Genomic DNA, 19536 nt, shown 5'->3' with positions numbered 1-19536 from the left:
CATTCCCCCTTTACTGCTGCTGTGATGTTGTTGTTCTCCACACCAAACACTCTCTTTACAACTTAATTAATTAAACATACGTCTTCAACCCAACCATGAACTTTGTCAAATGCTGTGACAAATCCACAAGTGATCAATTGGGTGTATTTGCAGTCCATGTCTGTCTTTTATTAAGTTTAGTTACATTTCATCAGAACAGTAGCTATCTACAAAATATAGCTTGTGCAAAACTACGTAGATGATGGCCATATGCTGTTTCTTTGCAACTATTTACAAACACATCCATCATACTGCATGCAAGATTATCATAAATAGCCCCTACATACTTATGTATGCTTTTAAATTTCCACCATGAACATATGAATTAAAGTCTGAAACATACTCTGGTGTTTATGTTTGCAGTTTCTTCATATCTCCAAAAGCTCTTAATTCTTTAAAATATAAAATTGTTGTGTCAAAATGCACTGAACAGAGCACAGTCTACCTTTATTGTCCAACCAAAAGCTGGGAAGTATGTACCATGAAACTGTTAAAAAAGCACAAGCATATAGTACCAGTAATTTACAATAGCTGTATAACTACAATATATGGTAACAACTGCAGATTACAAGTACTTTATAACAATGAGGTTAGTGTTTCAGGAGACACGAGTCAATACTGAACTAATAAGAGCATCACTGAGCGTTGCAGCTCTACTGCAAATCATGTAGATACATGCATATTGAACATCAGCACCTACAGTATGTTGATTTCCGGGTATTAAAAGTCTCACGAGTGATGGCATCACTCCACAGAACAACAGTTTTCAGAAAGTCTTTTAGCACTTTTAGCAGAGTATGGTACGCCTGTGAGGAACCGAGCTAATGTTAAGGCCACCCTATGATCGCATGTGTCTAGTTTTCTTATCCGATTCTGTCCTTTCTGGATACAAACCTAAGCGTGAGATGGATTACTAACTTGTAGCGGGACAAAATAACTCCAAATAACTCATTCGTTTTACAGAAATACTATCAGTAGAAAAAGAGCATCATTTCTTTTCACATTTGGAAATATCAAATATGCATGTTATGCAGTTTGACTTTTGAAATACATTCTCCTCAGCGCCGTCTCCTGCGCCTGTGGTCAACAGCTCTTCCTCGCCGTGGCCTCTGCACGCTTCCATTTGTTTCTGTGGGAGCATCAGAGGGAAAAGTGCCATGTATGTCTGGGGATGAAGGTGCAGGTACAACAGCTACAGCTGACTGATTGTTTGAGTGCTGGGCGACCTGCGGTTGCTGCTGTATTTGTGTTTGGTGCTGTTGTGATTGTTGTTGTACAACATGTGACTGCTGTGGCGTTTCAATCCGCTGCTGCTGCTGCTGCTGCGGTTCTGTGTGTTGTAGCTGCTGCTGAATTGGCTGTAAGTGCTGTTGCGTTGTTTGTAACTGGTGCGATTGTTGTACACGATGTTGCCGTGGTTGTGGTTGTTGCTGGGCTTCAAGCACTCCTAACAACCTCTGCAAGAGGACATTGTTTTGTTGTAAACTGACGGCTAATGCCTCTTGCGAAGTGACAAGTGTTCTCATGTCCTCTCTGAAACCGTCACCGAACTCCCGAAGACTCTTTTCCACCCGATTTCCCAGCTGAATTGCAGCCTCCCCTAATCCTCGTAGCTCATCTTCAAGCCAGGAGCTGCGTGGAGGAGCTTCAAGAGGCCCCTGCTGTGCTCCAAGGGAAGGCTGAGGACTGCTGGGCTGAGGGCTGCCGTTGAGGAAAGGAGCACTGTAGAGCGGGGAAGGAGGCAGCCATCGTTCTGATGGAGGCGGTGGTCCTATTCCCAAACCCAGTCCTAATCCAAGTTTGTCCTCCATACAGTTCTCTACTGGTTCACAGTCAGGTTCTCCCATGTCTCTCTCACGCTCAGGATTGTCTTCATCTTTCTCCAAACCATCTCTCTCTGATCCTTCCGCCCCTACACCTGCAAAAAAAGTGAACACAACCACTGTAGGTATTAGTTGCATCTTTAGAATCCCCAAAGAGAAGCTGCTGAGTCCCGAGACCACTTATTTTACCTGTATCAGAGTCAGGGAAGCATGGGAAACTGGGCTTTGGTCTGGTGCTTTGCTTTTGCCTCGCTTGGTGAAGCCTGGGGCTCTGCTGAGAAGGACGTCCAAGCATTGAGGCGCCTCTGCTGGATGGCAGGTAGCAGCTGCGGTGACGGGCGTCTGCCAGCCTGCCTCCGTTACGCCTCTTCAGATCGTCCCAGCGCTTCTTCACCTCTCGAAGGGTACGCGGGACTCGGGACACGGCGTTGACTCGCTCCAGGATTCCTGCCCAGATTCGCTCTCTTTCCCGCCGCCGCAGCCTCCCCGCAGGACCAAAGAGTTCGCCTTCACACCGAGTGACTTCGGACACCAACACCTCCAGCTCTGCTCCACTGAAACGACTCTTTCTTTTTCCGGCGCCACCAGCAGCCAGTGCAGCTGACATAGCTCTGTCTGGGGAGAGAAAGGTGAGAGAACAGCCAAGAAAAACATCAAGGGAAGCTAAATATACTCTGTGAGGAAGAGAAATATGCTGTAACAGTGTCAGTCTTATTTTAATAATGCTAAGCCCAAAAATATTTAACCGTAACTCCTCTTGACAAACCATGGAGCTTAGAGAGAAAACGTTTTTCTCAGGTTATCTTTAGTGATTAAACCAGGGTGGATCAAAAAGTTCAGAGATTGGGGGAAGGGAGAGGGAAGCTATAACCTTCGTGAGTAAGTATTCTGAATGACATCGCTTGATCAGCATCAGCACCTGATGTGCGTAGACACATTTGTGACCAGTGGTCCCGGCGCATTGAGGATTACTCCATGCACCTTGAAACTTGAGCTGAGAACGCACATCAACACGTCAAAATAAATTGGCAGGGAGCCAAATATGGTGAGTAGGAGTGATGGGGAGCAATGATCTTTTTTTTTTTTTTTTTTTTCATGCAGGCGAGAAATGTATGTGTTTTCAACATGCTGAGGTGGCGTGTTGACAAACCCAGATGCCATCGTGCCATAGTTCAGGTCCTGGTTGCACTCCTGACCCGATGTGCCTTTTTGGTTTCGGACGGTGATGTTCTGGTCCTCTGAAAGGTGAATGTCACTCAGATCACGTCACCCCACTCTCTGCTTGATGCGCTCAAGCTGGTGTTCATAGAAATGTGTGTATTTCAGGTGCCGATGTTATTCACGCGAAGAAACTTGGATGCTTACTCACGAAGGTTATAGCTTCCCCCTGCTTCGTGCGCATCACAGTGCTGCTCCCCCGTGGAACTTTTCCACCTCCGTATTGTAGCTAAATGTTCTTTGACCAGAACAAAACGATGTCTGTGTTTACATAGATAAAATATACAATGCATATCCTCACTGTGCTTTTGTTCACCGCTAAGAAAATAATTACGAAGTAACTAAGCGTACATATTGTATACAACGTTTCTATTTAGGAGCCACGTGCTCTGCAGACGTTTACAACAAAAACAGGAGCATTATGGGAAAAATAACAATGACGAACATGATCACAACAACGCACTAATCTCATTCTGGCTTACTTTGTTCAATGGACAAGAGGTCGTCTGAGGACATGCCGGGCGCCATGATGTTAGGATGCACCACTACCACGTTGAATGGCAGTCCCCCAGGCAGGCCGCCGCTCTGGTCACAGCTGCCCTCCGAGTCATCATCCTCCCGGGGGAAGCCGTTCTCTGAGGCTCCCCCTCCAAAGGGTCCCTCCGGAGACTCCACTTTGATGTGCATGGGAGGTGATTGCTCGTACAGCAGCCCCCCCTCCTCGTAGTACTCAGTCATGGGATCAGACCTGATTTACAGCAGAACTGACTGGCCGGCCAATTCTGACATTGACAGCATCTGCCCCATCAACACAAGTTCAAAGTGTTATTGGACCTACTGATGCAGACATGACAGCTCTTTATGAGTGTACTGCAACACATCACCATGAACCTGCTTTGGGTACAGCTGCCACACACACACTGTGGAGTGATGTCATACATTGAGTCTCTTTAAATACTGTTGCTGTTTTTTTTTTTTAAAGACAATTCATCAAATTAGGTAAATTTTGACAGCTTAGAGAAATATATATATATATATATAAAAAATAATAATAATAGTCTGACTACAGCATGGATTACAGAAGGTTAAATCCATTTCTACCCTTTCCATTCACACTGACATGTTGAAACAAACACATAAACACCTGGAGGAAGCTGAGGGCTTCATCTAAACGTCCATTTGTTTTCCTCTGAGAAACATCATCCGGGCAGAGAATCGTCTCCACAGCTGAAATACAACAAAACAAAACAAAACACTGCTCAGCACGACAACGAATATTTAACACACGCAGAAAAAGGGGCCGCGTTCAGTTCTCTGAGTGAAGTTGACTTTTATATTGTGTCGCATCGATGCGCATTTTTTTCTGCACCACATCCGCAATGGTTGCGCATTCCGCATACATTAGGCGCTGAGGCTTGCAATGGAGCTAGTCGTTAGCCGACGGGCTCGACCAGCTCCGGGGTGAAACAGCAGCTTTGTGCGCACTGGCAGCGACCAATAAGCTGACACGGGTTGAAAGCGGCCGCTGTTGCGTGTCTTACCTCATGGTAACGGCACATGGAGGGCAGAAACCAAACCAAAACACAACTGGTGCAGCTGTTAGCTCAGGAGCCGACACGCAAATCGGAGAGAGTCGCTCAGTGTTGTCGTCACTGAGGGGTGACGTTCAGGGCCAATCAGCTGCAAGTCCATAATTTTGCATCGGGAACATTTTCTACTTCCAATTAGTTATTGATGATTTATAGCTTCTCAGTCACGTCGACTATCTGCATTTGTTTTTCGAGCATTCCCACATGTCTTAATGAGAAGTGGTAATATATTAGGAGCTTAAAAACACATTATGTAAAATGCAAAAATAAACATTCAAAGTTAACAGCATCATCAAAATTCTTGCAACTAGTCAATTGAAAATATCTGTTGGAACAACATTTTGCATTTTAATTTTACTGTATAAGATAGACAGATATACTTTATTGATCCTATTAGGAAAATTGTTGTAAAGAATAAAAATAAATAATGTTAGGAAGTGTCCGGAAATAATGGCCAAATCCTATATTCATAAATGTAAATTTACTGGTAAGAAACCGAGCTTTATCGCCTTTAGCAGAGTTCACCCAATACATTTACTCAATTAAATCATCTCTTAAACAAAAAGCAATTAATACCATATCAGCCTACAATATTTTTTTTATAAATATACTTTATATATTTTTTTATTTTCCAGTATGAATATATCCCCCCCTAGTGTATTGTATTGTATTGTATTGTTCTTATTATGTTCTGTTGTATTTGTTGTTATTACAGTTGCATTATAACATATATTCAATAAAGCATCTTTTAAAGACAACAACAAAAAACAATACATATCTTTAGAACAAGACACTGAATATTGAATAACGATATGTACAATGTACATTAAGAGTGATGAATGAGACCAGGTGTGCAAAAATGGTTCTGAATGATGTATACAATGGATGAAAGAAACAGCATGTAGAGATGGCGGTGAAACAGTGTGTCCACCTGTTACACGGAGGTGAGCTGTTGTACAGTTTTATGGTGAAAGATAAGAATGACTTCCTAAAATGAGCTGAAAGAGTCTGTCTGAGCTCTGCTGTCATTGTAGTGTGTGGTGTGTGTGTGTGGTGGAGGGGGTGGGATGGATTATCAATGATAGAGAGTAGTTTGCTCCTCACTGACTCAAATATGTCTGTATAAATCCAGAGAAGTATTACATTACATGACACTAATGTTTTTATTTCATACTTTCTGATGCTTATGTTAACTTTACTTTTTGTACAAAAGAAATGGAATCACTTAATGTAACTTTGGGGCAGGTTTTGGTCAGATTTTTGTTGTGTTCATGTAATTTTTCCCAAATATTATCAATATTATTTACATAGTTCATAATTACGACTACAACTGTGAAAGCACTTATTTTTTATGGTTATTATTCTTTCTTTTTCATTTTCATTGGACTTGCTTGTAATTTCCAGTTACAATATTTATTAACTCTCTGACAACTCCATACAGTCGTTGGAAAAGAAAATAAGTTTGAAATGCTGAGCAAATATGTCTCAGTTTATTTCAGTTTATAGTTTTAACCCAAAAACATTTTAGCTTTAACTTAACTAAAGGAAACACGAACTTCACATTGCTAACCTCAAATTAAAATAAGTCCACCTGAAACCTAGAGTCTACAGCCATGCAGAAATATAAAAATTACAAGCAATTCAACATATGCTTACTAAATTCCCCCACTGTGGGATTAATAAAGTCTAATCTAATCTAATATGGGGAAAATAAAATCTTTGATAATAAACTATTACACAGACTTTAAAAAGAGTGGATATTTCCTCTTGTAATTCAACTATACACTCAGAAAAATAATACCGTGTCAACTAATAATAAATATTTTCTTACAGAAAAGATTCTGGGAAATTAAAATTTCTATATTACTATAATTGTTATAAAAATAGCCTAACTGTAATGCTAGACATAATGAATTACTCCATCTTTGTGTCCCAGTTTTTTTTATTCATAGGTAGTAAATAAAAAAATAAAAGAATACAACATTTTTTAAGGTTGTGTCTGTCTGGACAGATGCCAGCATAAAAACCGGGGATTTCTGGAACTCCATGTGTTGTTTTTTCTTTGAACATGCTGCTGTTTCCCAGGTGGAATAATATTTAATCATTGTGCAAGGCACATGGAAAAATCCTTGAGAGATAGAGAGTTATATAAAGCTGTAGAGTTTACCTGTATATAAACCCACTGCATCCACTACTGTTGCGTGTCGGCTGAGTAGGTGCAGAACGCAATCATGAAGTACTTCATTCTCCTGGCCCTTGTTGCTGCAGCATGTAAGTTTTTGAACTAAATTTCTTTATTTCTAAACTTTATTTATGTAAGAGTGTTTTATGACTCCTAAACTCACTGTTTGTACTACAGATGCTGCTCCCATCGAGGATGACAAGATTGTTGGAGGCTATGAGTGCAGGAAGAACTCTGTGGCCTATCAGGTCTCTCTGAACTCCGGCTACCACTTCTGTGGAGGCTCCCTGATCTCCAGCACCTGGGTGGTGTCTGCTGCTCACTGCTACAAGTCGTAAGTGCAGAGACTGGATTTTAGATTCAACTGACACCGTAAGAAGTCTGTGATTTCTCTGAATGCAATGGGAAAGATAAATCAGGTCAACATTCATAGGGAAACCACTTTTGTTGGTTCAGACTGGCATTTGTTTCTCTTAAAAACATGCCAGTAGTTTAATTTAGAGACACTGATAGCCTCATTTCAATTAGAATTGAATATTCAAATCATTTTTACCATCATTCTTCTCTGCAGTTACATCCAGGTGCGTCTTGGTGAGCACAACATTGCCATCAACGAGGGCACCGAGCAGTTCATCAGCTCTGCCAAGGTGATCCGTCACCCCAGGTACAACAGCGGCAACCTGGACAATGACATCATGCTGATCAAGCTGAGCAAGCCCGCAACCCTGAACAGCTACGTCCGCACCGTGTCCCTGCCCTCCAGCTGTGCTGGCTCCGGCACCCGCTGTCTGATCTCTGGATGGGGCAACATGAGCAGCTCTGGAAGTTAGTAACAGTCTGCAGTCACATCTGAAACAAACAGTTCATGTTGAGGTATGAGATTTCACATATATTGTGTTTCTTTTTCTGCAGGCAACTACCCTGATCGTCTGAGGTGCCTGGATGCTCCCATCCTGAGCGACAGCAGCTGCAGGACCTCCTACCCTGGACAGATCACCTCCAACATGTTCTGTGCTGGATTCCTCGAGGGAGGCAAGGACTCCTGCCAGGTATGAACTCAAGTCACTGCTTCTTCTTAAAATGGACGGACCAAAGTTCAGGACAGCTCTGCTCACACCTTGTCTTGTCTTTTCTCTGCGTCAGGGTGACTCCGGTGGCCCCGTGGTGTGCAATGGTCAGCTGCAGGGTGTGGTGTCCTGGGGTTACGGCTGTGCTGAGAGGAACAACCCTGGAGTCTACGCCAAGGTCTGCAACTACAACTCCTGGATCCGCTCCACCATGTCCTCCAACTAAATGTACATAAAGTCACTTGAAGCAACATGAATGTAAAGAATCCCAAACAATGACGACTGTTTCAAGAAAATAAATGTTCAACCTCAGTTTGCATCATTCCTTGTTTTGTGCTGTTGGATGAAACACATATTTAGCAATAAAAAGAATGACACAGTAATGTTTAGTAATGAACATAAGATAAACAGTATGTCCAAAATTTCAGAGACCATGCATAAATATGAAAAAGCCTTTAATCAACCCATCAAAAACAAATAAAACGGCCACAAAAATTAGTATGTTTCACCAAATTTGCGATAATAACTCATGTAATTAAAATGTGAAAGATAAAACGGGCACGTGTTTATTTTAGCATTTAAATTGTTGTTGATGTAGAGTTTAGCACTTGGTTTACATCTAGGGATACAAAACTGAAGTGTCTTCGAGGGACTTAAAGAGAATGACTATTCATGATATATTACTTTACATATAAAGATAAATACTGGTGGCAGGTTGCTCAAAACATTGTGTTTATGCCATCATGTATTGGACATTTATGACAACAATTCTTATCTGAGAAGTTCTGTGTATTTATGTGTTGCTTTGTGTACTACTGTGACAACAGATAAGAATGTAAAAAGAATTGAGAAAAGTATAATTTCTAATTAGATCCAGGTGTCATCACAGCATCAACATGTACTACAAAAAACATTAATATGGAAAATAGTCCAGAAAAATCATTTGAGACCAGGTATTCTTTCCCTTTAAAAGGAGAGAAATTAAGGAAATATGAAAACAGTATTTCATATATGCAGTAACAATGTGTGATGGTAATAAGACTGAAGATTTTTTGTTGTACAGTTACTATAAGATTGTCATAAAATAAGCAGTTTTATGATCTCACACTATTTTATATCATTTTGTCAGTCATTGTTTAATGAAATAGGGTTTTAATCAGGAGCATAAACTGGAAAACATAAATATCATGAATGAAATACGAACAACTCTTTTTGTATGAGTTATTGTGATTTTCTCCATGTTATGGTAATGTATGACTGTAAATCATGTATAGTAGTAATGCAGTACATTTCATTCAAAGGTAGACATTTAGAATTTATAAAACACAACTATAATTAATATCTTTCATAAATGCAATGTACATGACAGCTGGTGTGACTAAATCTCACATTATCAGTATGTTGGCACTCGTCATCCATATGTGTTTTCACACAGGTTGGTCAACAAGAGAAATGTAAAGAGTGGAAGAGGTGTCCTTGGCCAATCAGATAGCAGAGGGACAGGGAGGGTTTAAAAACTCAAACTCTCTAACTGTGCAGTGTGTCCTGTGTGTTACATTGATGAAAATTGTGCATTCAAATGTCAGCAATATAGAGCCCAGTTTCACTGTGAACACATTGTGAAGTTGAGTCGTGTAAAATACATATATTTTCAATAATATTCTTTGCCTTTTCTATTGTTTTTCCATGTTTATCTTGAGACCTATATAGCACATCTATAAAGTATATTATGATAATGCAGGTTTAGAGGCACAAGCGTGTGGAGTCAGGTTGTGGAGTTACCTCAAGCCTTCAGCAAGGTTTTGGGAGGATGTGATGAAGCAAAGTCAGCTTACACATGCAAATTTAGGAGCTGTTTTCCCCCTGGTTGTTATCTGAAATTAAAAAAAAATAAAACTGGTTGCACAGTTCGTTATTTCATATATTTTTTTTAAATGTATTTAAAATGTAAAAATCTGCCAAAGTCATAACACACATTTAAAAACAAGTCAAAGTACAAGTATACAAAACTACTTATAGAGCATTCTGATAATGAACTGAGGGAGTTTGTTTTTGGTATTTTTTAGCTTTGAAAACCAGCAAATGGAGAGTGACACAATCATAACTTACTAGTGCAAGTGAAATATACTTCTGAATAAATACATAAATCACACTTGCTGTGATTAAAGGTGTTTGCCTATGCATATGTTGGGGTGTTTGTTGAACACCGCATTATCAGTGTGTTGGCTTCCAGATGTGTTTTTACACACGTTACTTCACAAGATAAAAATAAAAAACGGAAACAGGTATCCTTGGCTAATCAGTTGGCAGAGGGACAGGATGGGTTTAAAAGGAGCTGCAGTGGAGCTGAGCTCACACCGAGGCTCTGATGGAAAACACCATGAAGGCTTTCATTCTTCTTGCTCTGTTCGCTGTGGCATGTGAGTATAAGTCTTCAGTTACAGTATATCCATTTTATGACAAAGTCAAACTTAAATGCTATATAGTTTATCACTGATTTAGATTTATTTGAAAAATAACATTCCTGCAAAACTTACATCCATCAGATGCTGCTCCCATCGAGGATGACACGATTGTTGGAGTCTATGAGTGCAGGAAGAACTCTGTACCCTATCAGGTCTCTTTGAACTCCGGCTACCACTTCTGTGGAGGCTCCCTGATCTCCAGCACCTGGGTGGTGTCTGCTGCTCAGTGCTACAAGTCGTAAGTGCAGAGACTGGATTTTAGATTCAACTGACACCGTAAGAAGTCTGTGATTTCTCTGAATGCAATGGGAAAGATAAATCAGGTCAACATTCATAGGGAAACCACTTTTGTTGGTTCAGACTGGCATTTGTTTCTCTTAAAAACATGCCAGTAGTTTAATTTAGAGACACTGATTGCCTCATTTCAATTAGAATTGAATATTCAAATCATTTTTACCATCATTCTTCTCTGCAGTCACATCCAGGTGCGTCTTGGTGAGCACAACATTGCCATCAACGAGGGCACCGAGCAGTTCATCGACTCTGCCACGGTGATCCGTCACCCCAGGTACAACATGCACAACCTGGACAATGACATCATGCTGATCAAGCTGAGCAAGCCCGCCATCCTGAACAGCTACGTCCGCACCGTGTCCCTGCCCTCCAGCTGTGCTGTCTCCGGCACCCGCTGTCTGATCTCTGGATGGGACAACATGATAATCTCTGGAAGTTAGTAACAGTCTGCAGTCACATCTGAAACAAACAGTTCATGTTGAGGTATGAGATTTCACATATATTGTGTTTCTTTTTCTGTAGGCAACTACCCTGATCATCTGAGGTGCCTGGAAGCTCCCATCCTGAGCGACAGCAGCTGCATGACCTCCTACCCTGAAAAGATCACCTCCAGCATGTTCTGTGCTGGATTCATCGAGGAAGACGAGGACTTCTGCCAGGTATGAACTCAAGTCACTGCTTCTTCTTAAAGTGGACGGACCAAAGTTCAGGACAGCTCTGCTCACACTTTGTCTTGTCTTTTCTCTGCGTCAGGAGGACTCCGGTGGCCCCGTGGTGTGCAATGGTGAGCTGCAGGGTGTGGTGTCCTGGGGTGACAACTGTGATGAGAGGAACATCCCTGGAGTCTTCACCAAGGTCTGCAACTACAACAACTGGATCCACTACACCATGTCCTCCAACTAAATGTACATAAAGTCACTTGAAGCAACATGAATGTAAAGAATCCCAAACAATGACGACTGTTTCAAGAAAATAAATGTTCAACCTCAGTTTGCATCATTCCTTGTTTTGTGCTGTTGGATGAAACACATATTTAGCAATAAAAAGAATGACACAGTAATGTTTAGTAATGAACATAAGATAAACAGTATGTCCAAAATTTCAGAGACCGTGCATAAATATGAAAAAGCCTTTAATCAACCCATCAAAAACAAATAAAACGGCCACAAAAAGTAGTATGTTTCACCAAATTTGAGATAATAACTCATGTAAATAAAATATCAAAGATAAAACGGGCACGTGTTTATTTTAGCATTTAAATTGTTGTTGATGTAGAGTTTAGCACTTGGTTTACATCTAGGGATACAAAATTGAAGTGTCTTCGAGGGACTTAAAGAGAATGACTATTCATGATTTCTTACTTTACATATAAAGATAAATACTGGTGGCAGGTTGCTCAAAACATTGTGTTTATGCCATCATGTATTGGACATTTATGACAACAATTCTTATCTGAGAAGTTCCGTGTATTTATGTGTTGCTTTGTGTACTACTGTGACAACAGATAAGAATGTAAAAAGAATTGAGAAAAGTATAATTTCTAATTAGATCCAGGTGTCATCACAGCATCAACATGTACTACAAAAAACATTAATATGGAAAATAGTCCAGAAAAATCATTTGAGACCAGGTATTCTTTCCCTTTAAAAGTAGAGAAATTAAGTAAATATGAAAACAGTATTTCATATATGCAGTAACAATGTGTGATGGTAATAAGACTGAAGATTTTTTGTTGTACAGTTACTATAAGATTGTCATAAAATAAGCAGTTTTATGATCTCACACTATTTTATATCATTTTGTCAGTCATTGTTTAATGAAATAGGGTTTTAATCAGGAGCATAAACTGGAAAACATAAATATCATGAATGAAATACGAACAACTCTTTTTGTATGAGTTATTGTGATTTTCTCCATGTTATGGTAATGTATGACTGTAAATCATGTATAGTAGTAATGCAGTACATTTCATTCAAAGGTAGACATTTAGAATTTATAAAACACAACTATAATTAATATCTTTCATAAATGCAATGTACATGACAGCTGGTGTGACTAAATCTCACATTATCAGTATGTTGGCACTCGTCATCCATATGTGTTTTCACACAGGTTGGTCAACAAGAGAAATGTAAAGAGTGGAAGAGGTGTCCTTGGCCAATCAGATAGCAGAGGGACAGGGAGGGTTTAAAAACTCAAACTCTCTAACTGTGCAGTGTGTCCTGTGTGTTACATTGATGAAAATTGTGCATTCAAATGTCAGCAATATAGAGCCCAGTTTCACTGTGAACACATTGTGAAGTTGAGTCGTGTAAAATACATATATTTTCAATAATATTCTTTGCCTTTTCTATTGTTTTTCCATGTTTATCTTGAGACCTATATAGCACATCTATAAAGTATATTATGATAATGCAGGTTTAGAGGCACAAGTGTGTGGAGTCAGGTTGTGGAGTTACCTCAAGCCTTCAGCAAGGTTTTGGGAGGATGTGATGAAGCAAAGTAAGCTTACACATGCAAATTTGGGAGCTGTTTTCCCCCTGGTTGTTATCTGAAATAAAAAAAAAAAAAACTGGTTGCACAGTTCGTTATTTCATATAAATAAAATAAAGCATCAGCTAATTCAGTTCATGATCAATTCATAAAGTCAATCTCCTGCTAAAGGGAGGAAGTGTAGCAGATCACAGTCACTGTCATCGGATGTTTTGATTGCAAAATTTCATGCTGTTCGGTGGTTTAAGATAGAGTTACTTTTTAATTACATACTTAAATGTATTACATTATAAACTAATGTCTGGCATTTATGTCAGTATTAATACAAATACTTTGGGGACAGAACAAAACTTAGCCAAACACAGAAACACTTGGACTTTATATACAAGTCAAACTAAAGCAATTTTCTTATAAACACTAGTTGTAAATCAGAAATTTGACACAGTTTGTTGGTGCAGAATATTATCCAATTACGGAGGGCAGAATCTGCAATTTTTGCGAATGTGTGTGTTTCATGGAGGTGATTTTTGGGGGGATAAAATAAGCAGCCTAGTAGACGTACAATGAAAAAATGACAATCTTTTTGTCTGTTTTACAGTTCATCAATATCAGATAATAAAATATAATGTGTTCATACTTTCCACACTTAAAGTACATTTTCTTGTCTTTCAAAATATGTGGCAACTTCAGTCAAAGAGGGAAAAGAAAACAGGAAATAAGTTCATCACAATATTTTTTTTAAATGTATTTAAAATGTAAAAATCTGCCAAAGTCATAAAACACATTTAAAAACAAGTCAAAGTACAAGTATACAAAACTTCTTATAGAGCGTTCTGATAATGAACAGAGGGAGTTTGTTTTTGGTATTTTTAGCTTTGAAAACCAGCAAATGGAGAGTGACACAATGATAACTTACTAGTGCAAGTGAAATATACTTCTGAATAAATACATAAATCACACTTGCTGTGATTAAAGGTGTTTGCCTATGCACATGTTGGGGTGTTCTTTGAACACCGTATTATCAGTGTGTTGGCTTCCAGATGTGTTTTTACACACGTTACTTCACAAGATAAAAAAAAAAAAAAAAACAGAAACAGGTATCCTTGGCTAATCAGTTGGCAGAGGGACAGGATGGGTTTAAAAGGAGCTGCAGTGGAGCTGAGCTCACACCGAGGCTCTGATGGAAAACACCATGAAGGCTTTCATTCTTCTTGCTCTGTTCGCTGTGGCATGTGAGTATAAGTCTTCAGTTACAGTATATCCATTTTATAACAAAGTCAAACTTAAATGCTATATAGTTTATCACTGATTTAGATTTATTTGAAAAATAACATTCCTGCAAAACTTACATCCATCAGATGCTGCTCCCATCGAGGATGACACGATTGTTGGAGTCCATGAGTGCAGGAATAACTCTGCACCCTATCAGGTCTCTTTGAACACTGGCTACCACTTCTGTGGAGGCTCCCTGATCTCCAGCACCTGGGTGTTGTCTGCTGCTCAGTGCTACAAGTCGTAAGTGCAGAGACTGGATTTTAGATTCAACTGACACCGTAAGAAGTCTGTGATTTCTCTGAATGCAATGGGAAAGATAAATCAGGTCAACATTCATAGGGAAACCACTTTTGTTGGTTCAGACTGGCATTTGTTTCTCTTAAAAACATGCCAGTAGTTTAATTTAGAGACACTGATTGCCTCATTTCAATTAGAATTGAATATTCAAATCATTTTTACCATCATTCTTCTCTGCAGTCACATCCAGGTGCGTCTTGGTGAGCACAACATTGCCATCAACGAGGACACCGAGCAGTTCATCGACTCTGCCATGGTGATCCCTCACCCCAGGTACAACATGAACAGCCTGGACAATGACATCATGCTGATCAAGCTGAGCAAGCCCGCCATCCTGAACAGCTACGTCCGCACAGTGTCCGTGCCCTCCAGCTGTGCTAGCCCCGGCACCCGCTGTCTGATCTCTGGATGGGGCAACATGAGAAAGCCTGGACGTTAGTAACAGTCTGCAGTCACATCTGAAACAAACAGTACATGTTTAGTTATGAGATTTCACATATATTGTGTTTCTTTTTCTGTAGACAACTACCCTAATTATCTGAGGTGCCTGGAAGCTCCCATCCTGAGCGACAGCAACTGCACGACCTCCTACCCTGTAGAGCTCACCTCCAGCATGTTCTGTGCTGGATTCATCGAGGGAAACGTGGACTCCTGCCAGGTATGAACTCAAGTCACTGCTTCTTCTTAAAGTGGACGGACCAAAGTTCAGGACAGCTCTGCTCACACCTTGTCTTGTCTTTTCTCTGCGTCAGGAGGACTACGGTGGCCCCGTGGTGTGCAATGGTGAGCTGCAGGGTATGGTGTCCTGGGGTGACAACTGTTTTGAGAGGAACTTCCCTGGAGTCTTCACCAAGGTCTGCAACTACCACAACTGGATCCACTACATCATGTACACCAACTAAATGGACATAAAGTCACTTGAAGCAACATGAATGTAAAGAATCCCAAACAATGACGACTGTTTCAAGAAAATAAATGTTCAACCTCAGTTTGCATCATTCCTTGTTTTGTGCTGCTGGATGAAACACATATTTAGCAATAAAAAAGAATGACACAGTAATGTTTAGTAATGAACATAAGATAAACAGTATGTCCAAAATTTCAGAGACCGTGCATAAATATGAAAAAGCCTTCAATCAACCCATCAAAAACAAATAAAACGGCCACAAAAAGTAGTATGTTTCACCAAATTTGAGATAATAACTCATGTAATTAAAATATGAAAGATAAAACGGGCACGTGTTTATTTTAGCATTTAAATTGTTGTTGATGTAGAGTTTAGCACTTGGTTTACATCTAGGGATACAAAATTGAAGTGTCTTCGAGGGACTTAAAGAGAATGACTATTCATGATTTCTTACTTTACATATAAAGATAAATACTGGTGGCAGGTTGCTCAAAACATTGTGTTTATGCCATCATGTATTGGACATTTATGACAACAATTCTTATCTGAGAAGTTCTGTGTATTTATGTGTTGCTTTGTGTACTACTGTGACAACAGATAAGACTGTAAAAAGAATTGAGAAAAGTATAATTTCTAATTAGATCCAGGTGTCATCACAGCATCAACATGTACTACAAAAAACATTAATATGGAAAATAGTCCAGAAAAATCATTTGAGACCAGGTATTCTTTCCCTTTAAAAGTAGAGAAATTAAGGAAATATGAAAACAGTATTTCATATATGCAGTAACAATGTGTGATGGTAATAAGACTGAAGATTTTTTGTTGTACAGTTACTATAAGATTGTCATAAAATAAGCAGTTTTATGATCTCACACTATTTTATATCATTTTGTCAGTCATTGTTTAATGAAATAGGGTTTTAATCAGGAGCATAAACTGGAAAACATAAATATCATGAATGAAATACGAACAACTCTTTTTGTATGAGTTATTGTGATTTTCTCCATGTTATGGTAATGTATGACTGTAAATCATGTATAGTAGTAATGCAGTACATTTCATTCAAAGGTAGACATTTAGAATTTATAAAACACAACTATAATTAATATCTTTCATAAATGCAATGTACATGACAGCTGGTGTGACTAAATCTCACATTATCAGTATGTTGGCACTCGTCATCCATATGTGTTTTCACACAGGTTGGTCAACAAGAGAAATGTAAAGAGTGGAAGAGGTGTCCTTGGCCAATCAGATAGCAGAGGGACAGGGAGGGTTTAAAAACTCAAACTCTCTAACTGTGCAGTGTGTCCTGTGTGTTACATTGATGAAAATTGTGCATTCAAATGTCAGCAATATAGAGCCCAGTTTCACTGTGAACACATTGTGAAGTTGAGTCGTGTAAAATACATATATTTTCAATAATATTCTTTGCCTTTTCTATTGTTTTTCCATGTTTATCTTGAGACCTATATAGCACATCTATAAAGTATATTATGATAATGCAGGTTTAGAGGCACAAGTGTGTGGAGTCAGGTTGTGGAGTTACCTCAAGCCTTCAGCAAGGTTTTGGGAGGATGTGATGAAGCAAAGTCAGTTTACACATGCCTTTTATCTAAAAACCAAGCACAGGGACAATAATGGTGCTCTTTTATCTCACTAATTTAGATGTTTAGAGTCTACAACACATTGAAAATGATTGTTTAGCAAAGCTGTCAGGAGAATACAACACTACAATGCCCAACAAAGTCAATAACTCCAGTGCATCCGGAAAGTATTCACAGCGCTTTACTTTGTCCACATTTTGTTATATTACAGCCTTATTCCAAAATGGATTAAATTAATTTTTCCCCTCAAAATTCTACACACAATACCCCATGATGACAATGTGAAATAATTGTTTTTGAAATTTTTGCAAATCTATTTAAAATCAAAAACGAAAAAAAATCACATGTACATAAGTATTCACAGCCTTTGCAATTACACTCAAAATTGAGCTCAGGTGCATCTTGTTTCCACTGATCATCCTTGAGATGTTTCTACAGCTTGATTGGAGTCCACCTGTGGTAAATTCAGTTGATTGGACATGATTTGGAAAGACACACACCGTCTATATAAGGTCCCACAGTTGACAGTGCATGTCAGAGCACAAACCAAGCCATGAAGTCCAAAGAATTGTCTGTAGACCTCCGAGACAGGATTGTATCGAGGCACAGATCTGGGGAAGGGTACAGAAAAGTTTCTGCAGCATTGAATGTCCCAATGAGCACAGTGGCCTCCATCATCCGTAAATGGAAGAAGTTTGGAACCACCAGGACTCTTCCTAGAGTCGGCCGCCCGGCCAAACTGAACGATCAGGGGAGAAGGGCCTTAGTCAGGGAGGTGACCAAGAACCCGATGGTCACTGACAGAGCTCCAACGTTGCTTTGTGAAGAGAGGAGAACCTTCCAGAAGGACAACCATCTCTGCAGCACTCCACCAAGCAGGCCTGTATGGTAGAGTGGCCAGACGGAAGCCACTCCTCAGTAAAAGGCTCATGACAGCCCACCTGGAGTTTACCAAAAGGCACCTGAAGGACTGTCAGACCATGAGAAACTAAATGCTCTGGTCTGATGAAACAAAGATTGAACTCTTTGACCTGAATGCCAAGTGTCATGTCTGGATGAAACCAGGCACCACTCATCACCTGGCCAATACCATCTCTACGGTGAAGCATGGTGGTGGCAGCATCATGGTGTGGGGATGTTTTTCAGCGGCAGGAACTGGGAGACTAGTCAGGATGGAGGGAAAGATGAATGCAGCAATGTACAGAGACATCCTTGATGAAAACCTTCTCCAGAGCGCTCTGGACCTCAGACTGGGGCGAAGGTTCATCTTCCAACAGGACAACAACCCGAAGCACACAGCCAAGATAACAAAGGAATGGCTTTGGGACAACTCTGTGAATGTCTTTGAGAGGCCCAGGCAGAGCCCAGACTTGAACCCGATTGAACATCTCTGGAGAGATCTGAAAATAGCTGTGCACCGACGCTCCCCATCCAACCTGATGGAGCTTGAGAGGTCCTGCAAAGAAGAATGGGAGAAACTGCCCAAGAATAGGTCTGCCAAGCTTATAGCATCATACTCAAAAAGACTTGAGGCTGTAACTGCTGCCAAAGGTGCTTCAACAAAGTATTGAGCAAAGGCTGTGAATACTTATGTGTTATATTTTAGTTCTTTATTTTTAATAGATTTGCAAAAATTTTCAACAAACTATTTTCACTTTGTCATTATGGGATATTGCGTGTAGAATTTTGAGGGGAAAAAAAAGAATTTAATCCATTTTGGAATAAAGCTGTAACATAACAAAATGTGTAAAAAGTGAAGTGCTGTGAATACTTTCCGGATGCACTGTACATGTTTATTTCACAGACAGATAGCTTACCACACAGCTAATGTCAGAGGGCTATATTAGGTGAAAGCGAGCTGCTGAGATGCCTGCGGCTAGCCTTAGCGGAAACTGAAGCTATATTTAGTAACTGTTTTCCCCCTGGTTGTTATCTGAAATTTAAAAAAAAAAAAAAAAAAAACTGGCTGCACAGTTCGTTATTTCATATAAATAAAATAAAGCATCAGCTAATTCAGTTCATGATCAATTCATAATGTCAATCTCCTGCTAAAGGGAGGAAGTGTAGCAGATCACAGTCACTGTCATCGGATGTTTTGACTCCAAAATTTCATGCCGTTCGGTGGTTTAAGTTAGAGTTACTTTTTAATTACATACATGACAACTGTGACGAGAGGAACATCCCTGGAGTCTACACCAAGGTCTGCGTCTACAACTCCTGGATCCGCTACACCATGTCCACCAACTAGTCACTTTACAGTCATTTGTTGCGAGACAG

The 19536-nt window shown here is 39.8% G+C and overlaps 4 protein-coding genes across 5 annotated transcripts; 3 read left to right on the top strand and 1 right to left on the bottom strand.

Annotated features, from left to right (window-relative positions):
- Positions 1-142: 142 nt before the first annotated feature.
- LOC138194370 (uncharacterized) lies at positions 143-4723 on the bottom strand. Of its 2 annotated transcripts, none has more exons than XM_069143057.1 (5): positions 4622-4723; positions 4225-4307; positions 3563-3878; positions 2052-2477; positions 143-1981 (listed from the first exon to the last, which is right to left on the bottom strand). In XM_069143057.1, the coding sequence occupies exons 3-5, from the start codon at positions 3816-3818 to the stop codon at positions 1098-1100; spliced, it is 1566 nt and encodes a 521-aa protein (XP_068999158.1). In that variant the 5' UTR covers positions 3819-3878; positions 4225-4307; positions 4622-4723; the 3' UTR covers positions 143-1097. The 2 variants fall into 2 exon arrangements, with proteins under 2 accessions (XP_068999158.1, XP_068999159.1); XM_069143058.1 differs by having other exon boundaries at positions 143-1957.
- Positions 4724-6709: 1986 nt separating this feature from the next.
- On the top strand, positions 6710-8223 carry LOC138194384 (trypsin-3). The gene is made up of 5 exons (XM_069143077.1): positions 6710-6940; positions 7029-7185; positions 7423-7676; positions 7764-7900; positions 7995-8223. Exons 1-5 carry the CDS (start codon positions 6901-6903, stop codon positions 8142-8144), a joined length of 738 nt encoding a protein of 245 aa, XP_068999178.1. The 5' UTR covers positions 6710-6900; the 3' UTR covers positions 8145-8223.
- Positions 8224-10213: 1990 nt separating this feature from the next.
- On the top strand, positions 10214-11659 carry LOC138194387 (trypsin-3-like). The gene is made up of 5 exons (XM_069143081.1): positions 10214-10338; positions 10465-10621; positions 10859-11112; positions 11200-11336; positions 11431-11659. The coding sequence occupies exons 1-5, from the start codon at positions 10287-10289 to the stop codon at positions 11578-11580; spliced, it is 750 nt and encodes a 249-aa protein (XP_068999182.1). The 5' UTR covers positions 10214-10286; the 3' UTR covers positions 11581-11659.
- Positions 11660-14277: 2618 nt separating this feature from the next.
- LOC138194389 (trypsin-3-like) lies at positions 14278-19507 on the top strand. The gene is made up of 6 exons (XM_069143083.1): positions 14278-14402; positions 14529-14685; positions 14923-15176; positions 15264-15400; positions 15495-15596; positions 19460-19507. Exons 1-6 carry the CDS (start codon positions 14351-14353, stop codon positions 19505-19507), a joined length of 750 nt encoding a protein of 249 aa, XP_068999184.1. The 5' UTR covers positions 14278-14350.
- The last annotated feature ends 29 nt before the right edge of the window (positions 19508-19536 follow it).

The sequence above is a fragment of the Embiotoca jacksoni genome, unplaced genomic scaffold (assembly GCF_022577435.1).
Source record: "Embiotoca jacksoni isolate LCO1_2020_lvr unplaced genomic scaffold, fEmbJac1.0.p SCAF_11, whole genome shotgun sequence".
Lineage (NCBI taxonomy): Eukaryota > Metazoa > Chordata > Actinopteri > Embiotocidae > Embiotoca > Embiotoca jacksoni.
Note: the sequence above shows the minus strand (reverse complement) of the source record. Positions and strands in the feature narration are given on the sequence as shown.

Bases quoted from the DNA above. Each gene is read 5' to 3' on its own strand.
- LOC138194370 (XM_069143057.1), bottom strand. From the start codon at position 3,818: ATGACTGAGTACTACGAGGAGGGGGGGCTGCTGTACGAGCAATCACCT. The intron at 2,478-3,562 runs GTAAGCCAGAAT...TTCTCTCCCCAG, and splicing joins CCTCTTGTCCATTGAACAAA to ACAGAGCTATGTCAGCTGCA. The intron at 1,982-2,051 runs GTAAAATAAGTG...TAATACCTACAG, and splicing joins CTTCCCTGACTCTGATACAG to TGGTTGTGTTCACTTTTTTT.
- LOC138194384 (XM_069143077.1), top strand. From the start codon at position 6,901: ATGAAGTACTTCATTCTCCTGGCCCTTGTTGCTGCAGCAT. The intron at 7,186-7,422 runs GTAAGTGCAGAG...TCTTCTCTGCAG, and splicing joins GCTGCTCACTGCTACAAGTC to TTACATCCAGGTGCGTCTTG. The intron at 7,901-7,994 runs GTATGAACTCAA...TCTCTGCGTCAG, and splicing joins GAGGCAAGGACTCCTGCCAG to GGTGACTCCGGTGGCCCCGT.
- LOC138194387 (XM_069143081.1), top strand. From the start codon at position 10,287: ATGGAAAACACCATGAAGGCTTTCATTCTTCTTGCTCTGTTCGCTGTG. The intron at 10,339-10,464 runs GTGAGTATAAGT...TACATCCATCAG, and splicing joins TGCTCTGTTCGCTGTGGCAT to ATGCTGCTCCCATCGAGGAT. The intron at 11,337-11,430 runs GTATGAACTCAA...TCTCTGCGTCAG, and splicing joins AAGACGAGGACTTCTGCCAG to GAGGACTCCGGTGGCCCCGT.
- LOC138194389 (XM_069143083.1), top strand. From the start codon at position 14,351: ATGGAAAACACCATGAAGGCTTTCATTCTTCTTGCTCTGTTCGCTGTG. The intron at 14,403-14,528 runs GTGAGTATAAGT...TACATCCATCAG, and splicing joins TGCTCTGTTCGCTGTGGCAT to ATGCTGCTCCCATCGAGGAT. The intron at 14,686-14,922 runs GTAAGTGCAGAG...TCTTCTCTGCAG, and splicing joins GCTGCTCAGTGCTACAAGTC to TCACATCCAGGTGCGTCTTG.